Here is an 18,784-nt window from a genome sequence, read left to right as displayed (position 1 = left end):
ATTACTAGAATGGAAAAAGTGGAAAAAAGAAATATGCAAATTGTTCCAGTGAGCTCTCATGACTAATTGACACGACTGATAGAACCATGAGTGTGTTTAGCAATATTACAGATGTTGAGGACAAGCAGCACATAAAGCACTTAGTGCACTGTGAGTAGGCTCTAAAACCAATAATACACAGGGCTGGATTTAATAACTACAAATATAAAATGAAATAAAATACAGTATACAACGAAACCGAGTACATCCCTGGTCAATATCACTAAAATCTTACGTAGTTACAAATCGTGTCCATTTCATTTTAATTTTATTTTTTTGGTTTTCAGCCAAAGAAGGTCTAATAATAGAAAGTCCAATTAAAGAACCAACTGCAAAAAAAAGTCTGTACACTCTTCATTAGTGAGATTTTTTTTTTTTTGGGGGGGGGGTATATTTTTTATATCCACCTTTATTTTTGATGACAGATTCGATCCTCCTGGACATGGATACCAGTCTTGCACAAACTTGTGCAGATATGTTCTGCCCATTCTTCACAGATGATTCTTTTCTGCTGGTCTTTGCTGGAATGGTTTTTTTGCTCTAACTTCTGCTTTAAAACAATCCAAAGGTTTTTCTAATGGATTCAATTCAGGGGACATGCTCGGCCAGTTTTCACCGTTTTGTTCTTTACATACTCATGTGATTTTCACAATGCGATGGAACCTTTGTCATATTGGAAAATTCCTGCCTTGCCAAGTTTCTTGAGACTGGAAGTCATCTTTCCATTCAGTATGTGGGTATACATACTTCCATTCATAATGTCATCTATATATGTCATCTCCCTTACACCGTTTGTACTCATGCAACCCAACATCAGCAGATCAACAGATTAAATTATTTGTTCCTTTTTGAAGATGCAATTTGTAATATATAGCAACTATTGTATTAGTTGAGTCTTTCACTGACCACAAACCTGGACCTTTTTACCTTTCCTTTGCTGATACGAAGTAGAGGTGTGACCATTATACCATGGGGATGTCCCTTTACGACATAAATGTTTTTTGTTTTTTTAAACCAAAGCACTTGCAATTTACCAGACTATTAAACTCTTTTTGATCTAGGCACATTTTGTGAAAAGTCACATAAATAGGTGAAAGTTGTTCCAGCTCTTTAAAAGCAAATAACAGCCTGGCCTCAACTCTACGATCTGCATGTCTCGCTGTCTTTGTAACTGTGACTAAAATACATTTAACCTCTTTTCTATCAGGCATTCTCATTATTTTGTCCAATTTCAGTAACAGATTTAAGAGGGCTGCCCAATAGCAATGGCACTGCATAGCACAGAGAGACAGAAACAGCTACAGCAACCGGCAGTTTACTGACAAAATAATAAAACAGCTGCAAATACAAAAAAAAAAAGGCAAAACAAACCAAAACAACACAGTGTAACAAACAAAATGTCTATTACTCTAAAAATAAAGTAACTGTCTCTGAGTGAATCCCTGGTGGGTAGAGTACTAATTGAGGTGTACAGTAAATGAAGGAAAATTACAGTTTTTACTATGTTGCAAAGCATTATTGAAGAATAAAGACGTTATACACCTCAAGTCCACATATCATTCGAAAAATGCTTAGCGTTGTTCTCAGAAACATCTGCATACAGTGTGTTTGGTCAAATACCCTAATGACATTACTAGCACTGTCAAAAGAACGTTGTAAACATACAAAATGTAAATCACAGTAAACTGCTGACAGCCACAAGTGAAAGTTCACTGAAAATAACACAAACATCAGCGGAGCTGCCAAATGCAAGTTTTGTAGACAACACCCCGAGCCTCCCAGACACAGAACAATGATTTAAAATATTCATGGTGTGCCCGCTTCAAAATGTGACTCAAAAAAGTTAATTTCATAATACAATATTCAATTCAGGATACTCAATGAGTATCATAAGCATGTTCTTTCTACTGAGATTGGACATAAAATACTACATGAGGATACCATCAGGTCATTACATGATATCATGTAAATTTTTCAAATTTTCTATAATTCATTATTCACTAATAAATGTTGATAATCTTCATTAAAAATAGTCCAGATAACATTAAAAACCAGTCACAGTCTATTTTTAAACCTAAAACAACTGATATTTACAACAGTTCACTATGAATAATATAACAAATATGTCTTCTCCCCCACACACTATTTCAAGTGTTTTTTATGGTAATGTTCCCCATTGTGGTAAGTCATTCTGGCTGTAACATACACAGTACTGAACACTCTATCTGTTGTCCTGTGCTCTGTAAGGTTCAAGGCCAAAACACGAAACAGGGCAGGGTTTAAGATAAGGGGTCAGCATTTGAGTCTACTCAATGTTTCAAAGTGAACTGTGGGTTTTACTGCCAACCCAACTGGGGGTGCAGGCCTGGTTGGAGGGGGAAGGGGTTTCCTGGACCTGGAGGGTAGTTGGTAAAGCTGTTGGGCTGAGGAGGAAAGCTTTCCAAAGCAGATGTGGGATGAGCCTTGAACAAGACAAAGAAAAGCAGCGCATTTGTAGCAGTGAGGCTTAATCAAACTGACATTCAAATACTTGTACTGTGTTAGAGTAGTGTGTGTGTGTGTGTGTGTGTGTGTGTGTGTGTGTGTGTGTGTGTGTGTGTGTGTGTGTGTGTGTGTGTGAGAGACTACCTGTAGCAGGGCAGACTGCATGGTTGGGTTGTGGAGGCCACCAAGGGTAGCGGGGGAGGCAGAGGAAGAGAAACCTGGTACACCAGGGAAGGACAGCAAGCTGGGGAACCCACTGCTTCCTGGGGGCTGGAGTCCACTGCTCAACCTGGAACACACACAATAATTACCGTCAGACTTTAAAACTCTTAATAACTGTCTTTTGTTTTTGTTATTCTTAAAAGAAATAGTTAACATTTTTGGGAAGTTTCTCGCAAGCATCTAGTTAGTTTAGCTTAGCACCCAGCACCTCTAAAGCTCAATAATTAACACGTTATATCTCGTTTGTTTAACATGTCCAAAGACTGATATGTACAAACGACAATTCACTGTTTTACAGAGGATAATATGCTGCACTACATCTGAGCAGTTACCAGGCAACCAGAGGAGACTCCAGGCAGTTACTGCTCTCATCTTACTCTCTGCTAGAAAGTGAATAAGCGCGTTTCCCCAAAATGTCAAACTATTCCTTTTAGTCTCTGTGCATGGTATGAGTATATAAAGTAATCTATCACTATTTGTGTTTATTTCATGAGAATATACAAATGTATGTATGAGAGTGAATCTTCTGTGTATGTGTTTATATTTTTTATTGACCAATTCTTTACTATTTTGCCACTCCCCATGTATTAACATTAAAAATTATCACTTGCTAGCTCATTTAATAACTTTTCCAGAAGGACACTGCCTGTCTCTTGAGTGCATGAAACTGTTAACAAAAGGTGAGGCTTGTGTTTGCAACACTTGTCCATTGACAAGATAACACGCTTAAATTATAGCTGACAGTAATCACCTAGTAGAACTGGCAAAAAACTCTTTAAGAAAACACAAACCAAAGTCTAACACTGCAGAATAGGAGTACAAGTGGACTTTGTACTTTGTAGGCGCAGTGTTTCCACTTATCACATACAACCCAGAGTGGAAAATCAGTTGACACAATTTATGATGCCCGTTTTTAGCCATTTTACGCTTAAATGGAAATCAATGTCACATGCTGTAATAAACTCAGAGCCTATTCTAACTATTAACTACTGTTATCTAACATAACTAGAGATGGAGTGGTATTATAGGCCTTCTGTAATGACAAGTGGCATACAAGGACCTCCATTCAAATTCTGCTGTTGCTATGATCTTAAAATTTAATTAGATATTAGCAGAAAATCAATATGAAATAATTAGGTTTATTTTAGATTATCCCTATGGTGTGGCTTCTGTATACTAGACAGTAAAAATGTTCAACACTCTTTGTAATTGCCCATCAAACTTGATTGACATACCCAGGCTGGAAATTGGAGCTGAAGGCAGATGCAAAGCCTGGTAAAACTGGTGATGATGATGGAACCCCAGCTGCTGCGGCTGCTGCGGCTGCAGCTGCCTGCAGTGGCGCCACTGATGCAACTGAAGTTGGAGTGGCACCTGGTAGTCCCATGAATGAAGACAATACAGGGCTCCCCGCACCGTGCCCCCCTGACACACCCAGTCCTGGGAAGGCAGCGGGGCTAGGGCCAGGCGGAAGGCCTGGGAATATAGAAGGAGCAGAAGTGAGGCCTAGACCAAAAGGGGAAGCTGCACTGGGCGCAGAGTTGGTAGCCAAGCCTGGGTAGATGGAGGTTGTTGGGTGGTTAGAAATGTTGGTAGTAGGAGGCATCGTGGGCATGGATGAAGGGATGGTGGAAGGAGGGAGAGAGGAAGAAAGGGAGGGGAAAGGGGACAAGCCAGGATAATGAGAAGGAGCTGGGCTGGAAGATAGAGCTTGGAGGCCAGTAATAGCAACAGGACTAGGGAGAGAGACTTGAGGGGAACCTGAGGGGTGTGACAGACCCAAGGAACGTGCCAGGGCGGCCTGCGCACAACCTGGGACCACCAGAGAGCTAACAGACGGAGTGCCAGAACGAGAGGTGCCCTTAAAAGCAGAGGGCACAGGGCTGTTACTGCCACTGCTGCAACCGCCAGTGTGTCTGTTCAGGGCTCCAGCCACAGCAATGGCAGCCTGAGCCTGTGCAGAATGAGCTGGAGAGGGTTTGGGACTGGGGCCTGGGGTGGAACAGTTTGAAATTACTGGAGTGGAAGATCCAGGAGTGAGAGATTGTGGTCCAGAGGGGGTGTAACTTCGTATCACTGACCCAGAGGGGTTACCTGCTTGTGGGTGTATGCCAGGGAAGGTGGGTCCTGACTGGTTGTCTGTGGACTGGGAAAAAACCCTCTGCTGAGTTGCGCCCATGGAGTTCATATGAGATAGGGGGTCTGGGCCACTGCGGGAGGTAGCAGGGGTGCCTGGTCGGGAAACAGCATGGAAGGGGGAGGGGGAGAAGCCCCCACTGCCAGGGACAGGAGTTCCACAAGGGGTGCCTGAAGGAGTGTGGGCTTTGATGACAGATGAGGGTGTAGGTGTAGCATGACCACTGGGGGTCTGTGGTCCTGCTTTGATGACAGATGGGGATGGAGCAGGAGAGGGAGAGGGGGCATTAGGGTTGTGAGAGGGCACCATGCCGGGGAAAACTGGTGTGATGGGAGTTGTGGGAGGCGGTTGCGCAGGAGAAGCCTGGGGTGGGACAGGGGTAGAGGGCGTGGATCCATGAGGAATGAGGAGGGGCCCGCTGTTGACTCCAGGAGTGGTGTTCTGTGGATTCCCTGGTTTGGCATAACCTGGAAGAGGAGGGAAAGCAGAGTAGGTAAGAAACGTAATCTAAAATAATGGATAAAATAAACTGCTATTATTTGACATGGTAATAGAATCAACTAAGGAAAAGAAAAAAATGAAAAACATTTAAAAAGTACAAATTAGTAGGGCTGTAGTCAACCAAAGAAAATCTTGGTCAACTAAAATCATACCTAGTCTTCAACCAAACGATTGGTTGCAGGGGGAAAAAGAATCTGCACTTTATCTCTGGATTTACTAAATCGGCCACAGTCATTTGATTTCCAAAAAAAGTACTATATCAACTGGTTATCCCTGGTTATATATTGAGGAGTATACACTAAAAGCCTCAAGCCTTAAACACGAAAGTTGATGGAGCATCCTAGTGCAGACAAGTTAGCCACAGTTTTTAGATGATATGCCATGTTGGCTGTCGAGCTGTGATATGCAAACTGCTGTTTGATAAGTTTACCCTCTGGTTTTGCAAAACGCAGCCACCCCGACGACTTCTTTGACATGGTATCAATTAGTGTGGAGCCGACTCCGCGTGAACATTCAGCAAAGGTTAAATAAGTTAGACCTACTAGTCTCCATGAGGTTAGACGAGTTCAAAGTTGTGAAAACGGGGTTTCTTCCCCCATAAACCCCCCCCCAATTTCACACGTTGCTGCCACAGTAAATAATGGATTATCCTGGAAAGCTATTGATGTAGCACTTCTTATTATGAAAGTAACGCAGCAGTTGTCCAACCCATGAGAATTTGGTCGGACAAGAGCATGTCAACCGGGAGAATACAGCCCTACAAATTAATTACATAAATGATTAATTTCGTTTTTTTTCTGTTTTTCTGATCAGTAATGTTATTGTTAAAAAAACAAACTTCATTCCAGGACATAGGCAGAATAGGTTAAAGCCCAACAAACTATTGTAGAGGAAGCAATCCACTCACATATTAAAACATAAGAGGCGAAACAGAGCAAAGAGGAATAGCCAGAAAGAATTCTTATGTGCAACTTATTACAAGGAAATTCCAACAATTTTCAAGATTGGAATATGTCTTCTTTTTACCTTTGGGGAAATGTTTAAATAATTTTTTTGGTTTGGTAACCTCAAATTAACTTTCATCACATCTTACACTGTTATCATCTGGACATCTGGCCTTGGACTTGTTCTCAGTTTAACTAAACTAGAGTCATCTTTGTGCTTATGACCAGATGTCTCCCCAAAGGCCCTTAAAGATGTATTTCAATTGTGAAAACTGATAAGACGCTGTCAAATAATACGTTATCCCAAGCAATGCATGTTAAATGTCAGCCCACAGCATGAGTCCAGAAAGAAAAAGATTGATGACATTAGTTTGAAGCTATTCCCAGTCCAGGCAACCAAAGACCCGTCCTCACAAGTCACCAAAACACACCTCTACACTGACTGACCAGAAAACAGAAATATCTGCAAGATGTACGGCAATACAATACAACAGCCTTGCAAAAAAAAAAAAACAAAACAAAAAAAAAAAAAACAGTTTTGTTTTTGTTAAGAATACTATTTTAGATGTTTGTGTGTTGACTCCATTCAATGGCACATTTTGAGGCTATAATTTGTGGTTGGACTATATTGGAAGGTATTTCAATATAACTTCCCATTGTCCCACCTGAACTATATATATGGAGGAAAAAGAATACAGTAAATATTAAATATCACAGATATGCAGGTGATTTGGATACAACATCTCTCCAAGAGCTCTAAATTAAAGCTTTCACTTCAATCCAATATACAACTGTTGTATTGGAATGCATTAAAATGTACAAGGGGTTGCATTTTTCTGGTCACTCAGTGTAGTCCAACAGAAGCGAGAAGCGCATTCTTCACCTGATAACGGCAGTAAACTGGAGAAGCGCAGGTAAGCAGCATGCCAGGAAGTTAGGCAGCAGGCCTCAGGAAGCGCCTATTTGCCGTCACACACACACGCACACACACTCTCTTCCATCAAATCATACCTGCTACTTTGTGGGTGGAGTTGTAGGGGGGAGGGGGCACGCTGGCTGTTATAACCCCTCCCACAGAAACAAGGCCTGCGTTGTTGTACGCACCTGAGTAGCAGTTGCAAATATTAAAACTGTCCACCACACACTCTTACAGACACACACACAAATGTAAGAATCACACACAACTCACCCCACTACCAACTATACCTCAAACCAATCCCAGATGGCAGCAAAAAAACATGCCTAACAATAACCTAAAGCCACTCAAAGAATTATTAATCCTCAGTTAGCTTATAGCTCAGAGTCTTTTATTTCTGTTTTTTTTTTATTATTGGTAGGTTGTATACAGTGATTAAAGTACAGAGCAGGGAAAAGGCAGGGATAAGTGTGTGTAAGTGGGTTTTTTCTTACTTGGTGCAATGGTAGCATGGGGCCGGCATGGCGGTATAGGGTAGGGCACAGGTCGATGAGGGTTGTAGGTTGAAGGAAACTAAAAAAGACATTAAAAAAAAAAAAGACACTTAATTCACCAAATAGCCAATTTTGTCTAATTAAATTATTTCATGTTTCTCAAAGTATATCACCAGCTAATCAATTTCCATACAGTAAATGCAGCAGTTTAGACATTTCTAACATTTGAAAGAGATTCACGTAAATAAACTCTTAAATTCTTGCGTGGGATCTTTGAAACTGAAAACTGAAAACACCATATCTGCAAGTATTTAAGATCTGTGACTTTCACCAATTGTATGTGCAAGGTGACATAAGGCAACTAACAAGTTGATTATATTGAGGATACTCTGAATGAAAACTAAAAAGAAAAATATACATTACATCATACATTACTTAATATTCAAACATTACTGATATATTTGTTTTTGTGTGTGTTTCCATTATTCTGCTTAAGATCTCTGTCGTACAGTTTTTTCTCAAGTAAGCAATTTCTCAGTAGTCTATCATTATCTTATATAACAAGGCTTTACATGTAGGTTGAAGTCTTTATCATGTCTAAGTAATGAAAGTCACATGAAACCTTGTCACTCAGTCACAAGATTTCTCTTGGGCAACCCGATACCAATACATCATCCCAGTCAGTGATTCCCTTTGTAGTGCTTACAGGCTTGAATGGTCCAATAATCCGGGAAGCAATTCCTTTCCCCTCCATATTGTTAGATGTATCATCTTTCTTCTCTCCTTCTTTTTTTATCGGAGGGTTTCCCTGTGATGGAAAACAAATACATTTTTGTAATAATTGGGCTGCACAAGTTATGTTAAAGAAAAAGAAAACAATGTTGTTTTTTTACATAACATTTCCAAATTTGTAAATAACCAAAAAACTAATAATTAGCATACAGTATTCAAAATAAAATATCAACACCCTTTTGAGTTCTTATTTGTACTTTGTCTACAGACAGTGCTGGAGGTCACATTGATTGTGAACTTTGTTCTGCTCACTAATATCTTGAGACGCAGAGGTAGAACAAGTTAAACTATAGGGACCTACATACCAAAGGCAGAATTAAATCTGGTGGTGGTTAGCTTGTGGCTAGCATTTATAAAATCCTATTGCTCAGGCATGCCTTCAGGGAAGAAGCACATAGAGCCCTTCACATACTTACGGGGAATGTGCCAGTGACCAGACTGGGTCTGCCTTTAGGGTAAGGATTCCCTGGTATCATACCACAGGAGGAGATCATGGCTACAGGAGCCTTGCAGCCAACCTTACAAACCTAATGAGACAGAGGTGGGATTATTTTATTGATCGTGTGTACAGCAATAAAAATATTATATTTATTAGGGAAGTCAATGATCATTCATACATGCAGAGACACTGCTCATTTAAGAGTCAACATTAGTCTGTATTATTGTTTTTTTGATGGGATCAATCGTTTGTCCCAGTACATTTCACTAGGCAACAGTTGTGTCTTTTGGGACTTTATGGCTACCAAAGGAACTCCACAAGGTATTTTGATACCAAGAAAATACACATGAGATTAGCAAATAGGCTTTCTATGCTAACGTACCTAGAACACAAAAAAAAAAATCATATAAATGAATTTGGAAAGGTGAACTTACTTGCTCCAGTATCCTGCGAGCTCGCTTCTTCTCAGACAAGTGTATGCGAAACAGATCCTCCACAGGACGGTAATTTTGAGCATCTGAAATGTTCCTGTATGGCATTGGAGACCCAACATTTCTCAATTAACCATTTAGTCTAATTCACTACTGAATGAACCAAACACGCTCATATTACAATACAAAATTTGACTTACAGTGTATAAAAAACAGTTCAGAATGCTTAGATTTTTGGGGGGTTTTGTTTTGTTTTTTTAAAGTTTACTCACAAAGCTATTAGTTCCAGAACAACCAATCTGTCCCTTGAGAACGTGAAGCAATTCAGGATATTTGCAACTTTGGTTGTAGGTATTGCAACCATTTTCTAAAGGCAAAAGAAGGACAAACATGTTCAACTAACACTCTGAAACATACCACTGACAGTGAGAGGTGCTAGTTCCACACACAATACTGTATTTTTTACAGTTTCACTTCTCTTATAGCACAATATAAATGGACAAAAAAATGTACTGATGCAAACCACTTTGGTGTCCCAATCACTTCAAACATGTGTTACTTACATGCTGCAGAGCTTTAACTGCTTTGACCTGAGGATCAGCCCATGAGAAGTACTTCAGTATCTCCATCACCTGCAAAATTTCAAGACAGTGTAAGTATAGAAGAGTGTTGATATCAATTAAAAAGATATTCTGACGTTATGAGTTTTCTTCTGTTAAGTTGTAACTAGCATGAAAACAACTGAAAATACATATTTATCCTCAGTGTACATTAGATCTAACAAAGTTTTTGTGATTATATTAATTTACACACACAGGCTCAAACATCGTAACTCATGTGATCCATTTACTTAAGCATTCAATTTTAAATTCTGCCAATATGCAGCATTGGTTATGAGGTAAGTCAGCAACTACTAATATAATAAGGTTCTAATTATGGGACTATATTTTTATTATATGTCCGTTTAGAAGCTTTATGACAGGCACAAACTGAATGATTTTACACGTTTTTGTGGGAACCTGTCTATTTAGTATGCTAAAATACAGGTAAACATGACATGACAGTGTTGCCGTTTGGACAGTTACCTGCTCACTGGAGAAATATCCATGCACCTGCTCTATCGCTTTGATGCGCTGATCGGTCAGGACGCACTGAAACACACGATGGAGAATTACCAAACCCTGGGGTTTAAACTATTTCACTTCTTAAATCAGAGAGATAATTTAGGCGTAGAGGATTTTTACCTTTCTTATCTCATCTAAGACAATGTCAAATGACTTTTTATCCATGTTTGTTGACTTAAACAAACGCTAGCCTCTTTGACAATGAACACCTTTTATATCACGCAATGGGTAAATGTACTTTTTACAAATCAGATGACGTTACTGATTCATTCATAATGCACGGAGAGCATAAGTTAAAACAATTAATATCCGCAGTATATAATTAGCTCCGTAATAAAGCTGCATGATCTTTCCACCCTTTTACGATAGAACTTTTCTGCCTATGAACAATGACTTCCAAAAATGAGGAGCTGTTTACAGCAAATCTGCCCGCAGGTAACAACAAGCTAACAACAAGCTACAGCTATCACATTGCAGAGCACAGCGCCAGAAAACCCAACTCGAAAATGCAAATGAAATATCTGCACATCTATTTGTTCAAGCTAAGTTTAAATCTAATGCTGACGATAAGTACAACAGAGACTGGAAAATGTAAAAATTCACTAAAAAATTAAAGAAAATCCCAAAATGACACGCTAAGAAAGATAGCACTCTTGCTAGCTTCCACTGACAGCTGGCGCTACTAACGTCAACACCAAAATGGACCCCTCCGAGGCAGCTTGTCAGAAATAACAGCGTGTAGCAATTTATGTAAAAATAACAAAACTACAATTTCTTTGGGTAATATTATCAGTACAAAGAGCTTATTTATAGTTGACATGATCATTAACTAAATGGACTTTAACTTATATTATTTTTTATATTCTATTTTGATGTTTCTCTGCAGGCAAGTGTAAGGCCAATTCTGGACGGTGTACCAGAAGTAAACATAAAATGAGTCTCGGCGGCGCAGTAAAATAGGGTATTGTATTGCTCGTACAATAGTAAAAAATGGACCGCTTTTCATGGTCAAATGGGCTGTTGGAAATAAACGAAACTCTGGTGATCCAGCAACGAGGTGTGAGACTGTATGACGGTGATGATAAGGTATAGTTTTGGTTTATGAAAGCTAAGTTTGTGGCATGCTGCAACTACACAGCAGCTAAAACTTAGACGCAACAATGTTGATAATAATGTCGGTGCACATAAGGCACTGATGAATTTCAGGCTGATCCTTGTGGTTCTCGGTGGTTAAATCTGTAGTTTGCGGTTATTATAATATAATAACCAAATAATAGCGTCATGTATTTTTCTGTCATTGTACCAGGCTAAGCTTGATGTTGGAGTTACCTTGTTGAGCACCCATCGGTTGATTTGGAGGGACGTTAAAAATCATGTAAGACAGCAGCCGACAGGACTACATACAGTACTGACGGCACTGATTGCCCGAGGAGTGGTGCTTTTCACATTTTGTGTACTGACTCTCATGATGACTTCCGTATTTGTCTAAGGACTGCTGCATAGCCATGCCCCTGTCACAGATCGTCTTCTTTGAGGAGCAGGCCGCAGGAATAGGAAAGAGGTCAGTGTCAGTAAATACATTTTGTGGTGTAAAAAAGAAAAGAAACGTAATCAAGGCCCACTTACTAGCTTTCTGGGGGGCTTTCAGTCCATCTCACTGGATTCGTCAGTGGTTGGTTTCCTCAAATTGTCATGGAGATGGTCCAGTTGTTGGCATGTTTTAAAAAATGTGTTGATATTTGAAGTGAAAAGAAGTAAAAATCCAACCCTTCAGCAAACTGGCATTACAGATGAGCCTTTTTTAAAATGTTAATGCACTGTTACTTTTTATGTCATGAATGTCAAAAATATATAAATAAATAAACTATTTGTGACATGTGCAAAAGTCTTGGCACCTTGCTAAGTCAGTACTTGGTGACAACCCCATCCCCCCACGTTTGGCAGAGATCACAGCTTGCAAACGCTTTTTCTAGCAGCAATAGTCTCTCTGTTCTTGATTTAGGAATTCTCTTCCTGCAGATTAATTCAAGTTCTGAGATATTTTTCAATTGTCTTACATACACAGCATTGATTTTCATGTCAGGGGACTGTGGGGGCCATTCTGAAGGTTTCCGCTTGTATTTCTTGAAGTAGTTCATGGTGGATTTTGAGGTCTGCTTTGGATCCTTGGCCTGTTGAAGAAACCAGCCTCTTTTCGGTTTCCCTTTCTTGACTGACTGCAGGACATTTGGATCCAGAAGTCGCTGATAGTTAGTAGAATCCATTCTTCCCACTATCTGTGCAACGTTTCCTGTTCTACTGGCTGTCACCCAACCCCAAATAAGATTATTTCCAACCCCAAGCTTAACAGTTGGCAAGGTGTTCTTTTCTGCAAATGCTTCCCTTAGTTTTCTCAAAACACACCGTTAGTAATTGTGGCCATAGAGCTCAACTTTAACTTCATCTGTCCACGGCACTTGTTTCCAAAATGGCTTATCCAGATGTTGTTTTGCAGACTTCAGATGCTGACTTTTGCAACATGGCTGCAAGCAAGGTTTCCTTCTGATGACTCTTCCATGTAGGCCCTGTTTGTGCATCAATGCTGCACAGAGGAAGGGTGCACCACCACTCCTGTGTCAGCTAAACCTACCTGCAGCTCCTTTGCAGTTATATGGGTGTTTTCTTTGCCTTGCTGCCCAGCAGATGTGCAGTTTTGGCCGAAAGTTTTTCTGCATTTTCCAGGTCTTGTTTTGACGTCCGCAGTTCCCCTTAACTGCCATTTTTTAATGACATATTGGACTGTGGCAATTTCAATGAGAAAGCACTTTGATATCTTTTTATAGCCTCCCATGCTTTGCAGGCATCAATTAGCTTCATTTTCAGATCCTCAGTCAGTAGCTGGGTTTGAAGAGTCAGAGAATTTATCAGCTCTAAAAATGTAATCAGCTGACAATACCTAATGGCAATTCTTCACCTGCTTTACAAGTCAAAACGAGTTAGTTAAGGCCTAACAATATAATGAAGTACTTTGTGTTCACAATTACTTTAATATTAGTTTAATTTTTTTCTATGTTTTAAGTTCATGAAATTAAAAGGAAAAGCGCATCAACAGTGGAAGTAAGAGCTGCATTTTTAATGTATGTTTGCTTCAGTGGTTGTATTTACTTCTTTTCACTTCAAAAACCAACAAAATATGTTAAAATATGCCCAAACTTTAGCATACAATTATTTATAAAGTATGGGAGTTTGGTCATACTTTTATGTGTGTGATAAATTCTGGTTGTATTTAGGGAGAGGAAATTGTAACCCTTAGACCATGAGATGCTGTGAAAAAGCTATTAACTAAAATCAACTGTGGGTATCTCTTATTCTGCAGTGCAAAAATTGTTATTCACCTGCATCCAGCGCTTGCTAACAAGGAGCCAGGTCCATACCAACACAGCAAGTTCTCCTACATCAAGCTCTCCTTCAAAGAACACGGGCAGATTGAGGTGGTCCTGCTTACACAAGTAGCAAAAACAGCTTTTCGTTTTCATTTTTGTACTCCTTCTTTAGCTAGACTAGGTGTTTGATACTTGATTACCTGGGACATGACAACATGGTGTCATTTGCTTGCAGTTTTATAGGAGGCTAACAGAAGAGATGACTCAGAAGAGATGGGAGAGTACGCCAGTCTCACAACCCATCCCCACAGGAACTGGCTGTCAGGTTAGACGCTGAACAGACATACCTCCTCATCTGACTACAATCTCTTCCTTTCCACCGTTTTATATTCCTGGGAGTTTTTAGATTCAGTTGCCAGGAGGTTATGGGAATTATTTTCACAGCACAGGACTGTAACTGTGCCAGCCAAACTGCCATTTGACCGTTTAATAGGTGATATACTGCACATGGGAATTACATTACCGTCATTTCAAATTATGTTCCACACGAGGGCAGTGTAGTCACTTTATTCTCGGGCCTCACAGTTAAAGTAGTCAGAACTTCTTCTGACCTTTAGGACTTTTCAAAAAGATTCAATATCAGTATGCATCCAATTAATGTCAAACTAGGTTTAGCATCCTGCAGCATTTGGACAGTTTGTTCCCTCCTCACTGTTTGTCTTTCCGTGTCCTTAGAGGCTTGTTATCAACTTTTCAATTCCTACGTGTGTTTTTCTTTCCTTCATGGTCATGCAGGCAGGAAAGACACGCGCAGTGGGGATTGTTGGCATCGAGAGGAAGATAGAGGAGAAGAGGAAAGAAACGGACAAAAACATTTCAGAGGTACTGTACAGCGAAAACACTAAAATGTTGATAAATGTGTCAGTATTGGGGTGGCGTTGCACTAATATAGAGTTGGAGATCTCAATAGAAACTAAGTTAAGTAAACTGCTTATGTGTCATGCCATCGCCCACCTCAAAGCTCCAAGCTGAAGTTTTGTATTTAGCCATATTTTGACTGTGAATATACTGAGAATGCAGAGTGGTTTGGTTTAAAGAATTTCTATTGGTTTTTGAATCTGTTTTTTTTTTTTCTTTGGAACGATATTTAAATTTTATAAGTAGCCAGTAAGTTTTGTGGTTTATGTAATTATGGACATTTTTGAGCATTATTACCCATTTAGGGTCTTTTTTTCTCAGGCCTTTGAGGACCTCAGTAAGCTGATGGTGAAGGTAAAGAATGCTTTCCTTTGCTGTCTAGTGACGCACTGTATGCTTGTTGAAACATCACAACGATAGATATCAAAACTTTGTAAAGCTCGCATACGGCTCTGCAGTGGGATTCGCTGAATGACTGTCTGCTTTAACTAACAGGCCAAAGAGATGGTGGAGCTGTCCAGATCTATAGCCAACAAGATCAAAGACAAGCAGGGAGACATAACAGAGGATGAGGTAAGAACTTGACCAGTATAATCAGGCCCAAAGCATGAGGACAATGGACATAGTTTCAAATTACTGTACATGCAGAAATAGCTACCTATAACCATAAAGGCCTCTAAGTAATAGTCTCCAACTTCAGTGGGCCACTACACACACACAGCTAGTCTCATCTGAGGCCTGATGCATATACATATATAACAAGAGTGCTATTGCATCATACTGTTACACCCTGCAGTCTTTACACTTAAAGGCCCACAATTTGGTTTGCAAGTAGTTTTCCTTTTATTAACAGTTATGTTCTGCTTTACAGACAATCCGGTTTAAGTCCTACCTACTCAGCATGGGTATTGCTAACCCTGTTACCCGGGAAACACATGGGTCAGGCACACATTACCACTTGCAGCTGGCGAAGCAACTGGGGGATATGCTACAGGCCCCTCTAGAGGTAGGTGTGAATTTTTTGTGTGTCATGCATTTTACGTCTACACAGGCTAAGATCACACACTACTGTGAATCATCTCCTTACTTTCTTTTCCTTCTTAATCTTTTTCTGACCCTTGTTTCCCTTCATCTCTTTCTACCACTCCCTACTCTCTCAGGAGCGTGGGGGTATGATGGCTCTCACTGAGGTGTACTGTCTCGTCAACCGTGCTAGAGGGATGGAGGTAATGCTCACACAACACCACACAACTGAAGATAGATATTATAGATCCTACTTGACTTGGCATGTCCCTGCATGTTCAATATAGCTGGATTCATAGTAGGACACAACTTTGCAATCCATACATTCATGCTATACACAAATTACTTTATTAGCCTGTCAGATACTGAGGTTATTTTTTTCCCCTTTCCATAGCTTTTATCTCCAGAAGATTTGGTAAACGCATGCAAGATGTTTGAGTCGTTGAAGCTCCCACTGAGGTGAGTTTGAGTTGTGTTAGTCTTTTTATCGTATTGTTTAAACTATGTATGCATACTTGCATCCGTTTTTTTTTTTTTTTTTTTCAGACAAGTCTATGTGTTTATTAAAGGAATATAGGGCAGGGTAGGCGCCGGCTTCACAGAGGCCAGGCTCTTCCTGCCTGGCTTCCTGTTGTTGGAAGGGGTGTCCAGCCCTCTGCAGCTGTCATTTCCTGTCACTTCCTGGGGTTTCAAAAGAAACACTGGCCTTTTTCCCTGCTATACTGGTCCTAGTACCCCCAAAGTGGTCGCATCTTGGCTAAATAAAAGATCACCTCCACTTAAAACTGTTGACCTGCTGTTGATCCCTCTCCCTGCCCCTCTCTCTCACACCCACCGCACACATCCCTTTCCTTCATCTGTCTTGTCTTCTCTGTAGGCTGCGTGTGTTTGACAGCGGTGTGATGGTGGTCCAGCTGCAGTCTCACAGCGAAGAGGAAATGATAGCGTCAGCACTGGACAATGTAAGCTTTTACTTTTACAAACATTATACTGACAATGATATGGTGATGCCCTAGATTGATCAAACAGCATATTCCACTAACTTGTATATATATCTTTGAAAAATATCGAGAGATAAATTACCATCAAAACCCCTTATGGTGTAAGTTTTTCTTCTCTCTCTTCCTCTTCTACAGGTGTCAGAGAAAGGGTCCTTGACAGCAGAGGAGTTTGCGAAGCTCCTCGGTCTCTCTGTTCTTCTGTCTAAAGAACGGTAAGTTGTCTCATTGGTTCATGATGTGAATCTCTCTGTTTTACCACACAGTTTGTCTGTGCTTCTCCTTTTATAGCTGTTTAGTGCTGCATTCTTGTAGCTTGTTTCTTCTTCTTCATTTTTTTGAGTCCTCTTCTCTATTCCTTCCTCACCCCCAGGTTGTTGCTGGCTGAGAAGATGGGCCACCTGTGTAGAGATGACTCTGTTGAGGGTTTGAGATTCTACCCAAACCTCTTTTGACCTGTCTACAGTCATTATTGTTGAGATAGAAAAAATAACTTAAACTTAAACTGGGCATTGTCTTTAGGGATAGACTGATGCATTGAAACAGTCTTCTGACCTCTACATGTATATACTGTTGTGCAGCAGTAAAGTGCCCGCTGTACTTTGTGCTATCCAGTGTAGTTATGATTATTGAATGGTTGGTGTTCCGGTAGTGGTACATCTTTGCAAATCCACTGTAGGTACCACCAGCAATTTTCCATCTAGGTCTAAGAGCTTGTCTTTAAAATTTTATCTGCAAACTGCAAATATTGTGCATGCAGCACAGTGTTCCCAGATTTGCTCTACTTGGTGTGTCTTTAGTAATAAATGGCTTTGGGAAAATTGGCTTATCAGATATACAGTGTAATTTTATTTTTCCACTGCTTTAATTTTGAATTTCACATTTAATTTTGATAACACATTCTTGTGTCGCACAGCTTATACGTTTTTACAAGTAGTCTTTCTGTCATGGAAAAGCCATAGTCCCCGATCACATTTTCCAAAGCAAAATATACATTTATGTAATAAAGGATTAAGGAATAAAGCTTGCCCTGCTGTCTCATTTTCTGAGGAAGGGGAGATGCATGACCTTTCATCTTGTTTTGGTCTCTCTCCATCAAAATGTGATTCTTGTCCCTTCTCGAGTCACACTGTCTTTGAATGTCATAGCCCTTCTTAAGGATACATTCAAGAAAAGACCAAGATAGAAATAAATTGCCTGATCTGCTATCAGTTTGGTTCACAGAGTATAAAATGTAGGGCACATTGCCAAATGTCATTCTTCAGGTAATTAATCCCTTCAGTGCAGAGTTTGTGTTATAGAAATTTCAGTTGTGACTGTTTTGAAGCCAAACTTACAGGTGAGCACCCTATTAGTGAAGCTTGCCAAACAAGTGCTTGTAATTCTATCACTTAACCATATCTATTAACAGTATATCGTATTAAAAGTAACTCCAGAGGTCGTATTGAAGGTGTGAAATATGAGCATATTGTGAGCAACTGGTCCAAGTAGCATCATGTCTAAATTTTAGACTCGCTGGGAGTGCTGCCACTGTGTTTTTATTTTTCATCTCCGTGCGTCCCTGTAGGGCCTTTTACACACAGGATAGAAATGCCCTTTGTTCCCATTGTGAACTGAGCTGAGCAGTAAACGATTTTTCATCTCCAGAGAAGCTTCCTGTTTTCTGCTGGCTCTCTCTAGAAGAAAAATAAAGGTCTACAGAGCTATACGGCTGATTAGATTACCATGCCATGTGGTTCACTTATTGATAGTGGATTAACTTAATTGGTTCAGGAAATCATGAGAGCTGAACTCAGGCAGGTCTGATCATAATCATTAGGGATTCGTGCTTGGCATTTGAACTTTTGGTGAAAATGTTTTTGTTTTGTTTTGTTTCATGCAAAATGGGTCCTGTTCCTGCATGCTTAGATGGATTTATTTACCCAGTGGTGCATATTAAATTAATCCATACCCTGAATGA

General features: G+C 40.0%; 2 protein-coding genes across 3 annotated transcripts; one reads left to right on the top strand and one right to left on the bottom strand.

Annotated features, from left to right (window-relative positions):
• Window positions 1-418: 418 nt before the first annotated feature.
• On the bottom strand, window positions 419-11,184 carry proser1 (proline and serine rich 1). 2 transcript variants are annotated; one of them, XM_040150726.1, is made up of 12 exons: window positions 10,644-11,184; window positions 10,485-10,550; window positions 9,963-10,031; window positions 9,672-9,766; window positions 9,403-9,496; window positions 8,946-9,056; window positions 8,444-8,545; window positions 7,738-7,816; window positions 7,339-7,431; window positions 3,981-5,349; window positions 2,668-2,812; window positions 419-2,501 (listed from the first exon to the last, which is right to left on the bottom strand). In XM_040150726.1, the coding sequence occupies exons 1-12, from the start codon at window positions 10,686-10,688 to the stop codon at window positions 2,376-2,378; spliced, it is 2,394 nt and encodes a 797-aa protein (XP_040006660.1). In that variant the 5' UTR covers window positions 10,689-11,184; the 3' UTR covers window positions 419-2,375. The 2 variants fall into 2 exon arrangements, with proteins under 2 accessions (XP_040006660.1, XP_040006661.1); XM_040150727.1 differs by lacking the exon at window positions 7,339-7,431.
• vps36 (vacuolar protein sorting 36 homolog) lies at window positions 9,984-17,699 on the top strand. The gene is made up of 15 exons (XM_040150728.1): window positions 9,984-10,051; window positions 11,410-11,609; window positions 11,830-11,898; window positions 12,014-12,084; window positions 13,879-13,993; window positions 14,121-14,210; window positions 14,681-14,767; window positions 15,125-15,157; window positions 15,299-15,376; window positions 15,675-15,809; window positions 15,964-16,029; window positions 16,221-16,285; window positions 16,704-16,788; window positions 16,963-17,039; window positions 17,198-17,699. The coding sequence occupies exons 2-15, from the start codon at window positions 11,514-11,516 to the stop codon at window positions 17,277-17,279; spliced, it is 1,149 nt and encodes a 382-aa protein (XP_040006662.1). The 5' UTR covers window positions 9,984-10,051; window positions 11,410-11,513; the 3' UTR covers window positions 17,280-17,699.
• Window positions 17,700-18,784: the final 1,085 nt, after the last annotated feature.

This window comes from Xiphias gladius, chromosome 17 (assembly GCF_016859285.1).
Source record: "Xiphias gladius isolate SHS-SW01 ecotype Sanya breed wild chromosome 17, ASM1685928v1, whole genome shotgun sequence".
Taxonomy (NCBI): Eukaryota; Metazoa; Chordata; class Actinopteri; order Istiophoriformes; family Xiphiidae; genus Xiphias; species Xiphias gladius.
Note: the sequence above shows the minus strand (reverse complement) of the source record. Positions and strands in the feature narration are given on the sequence as shown.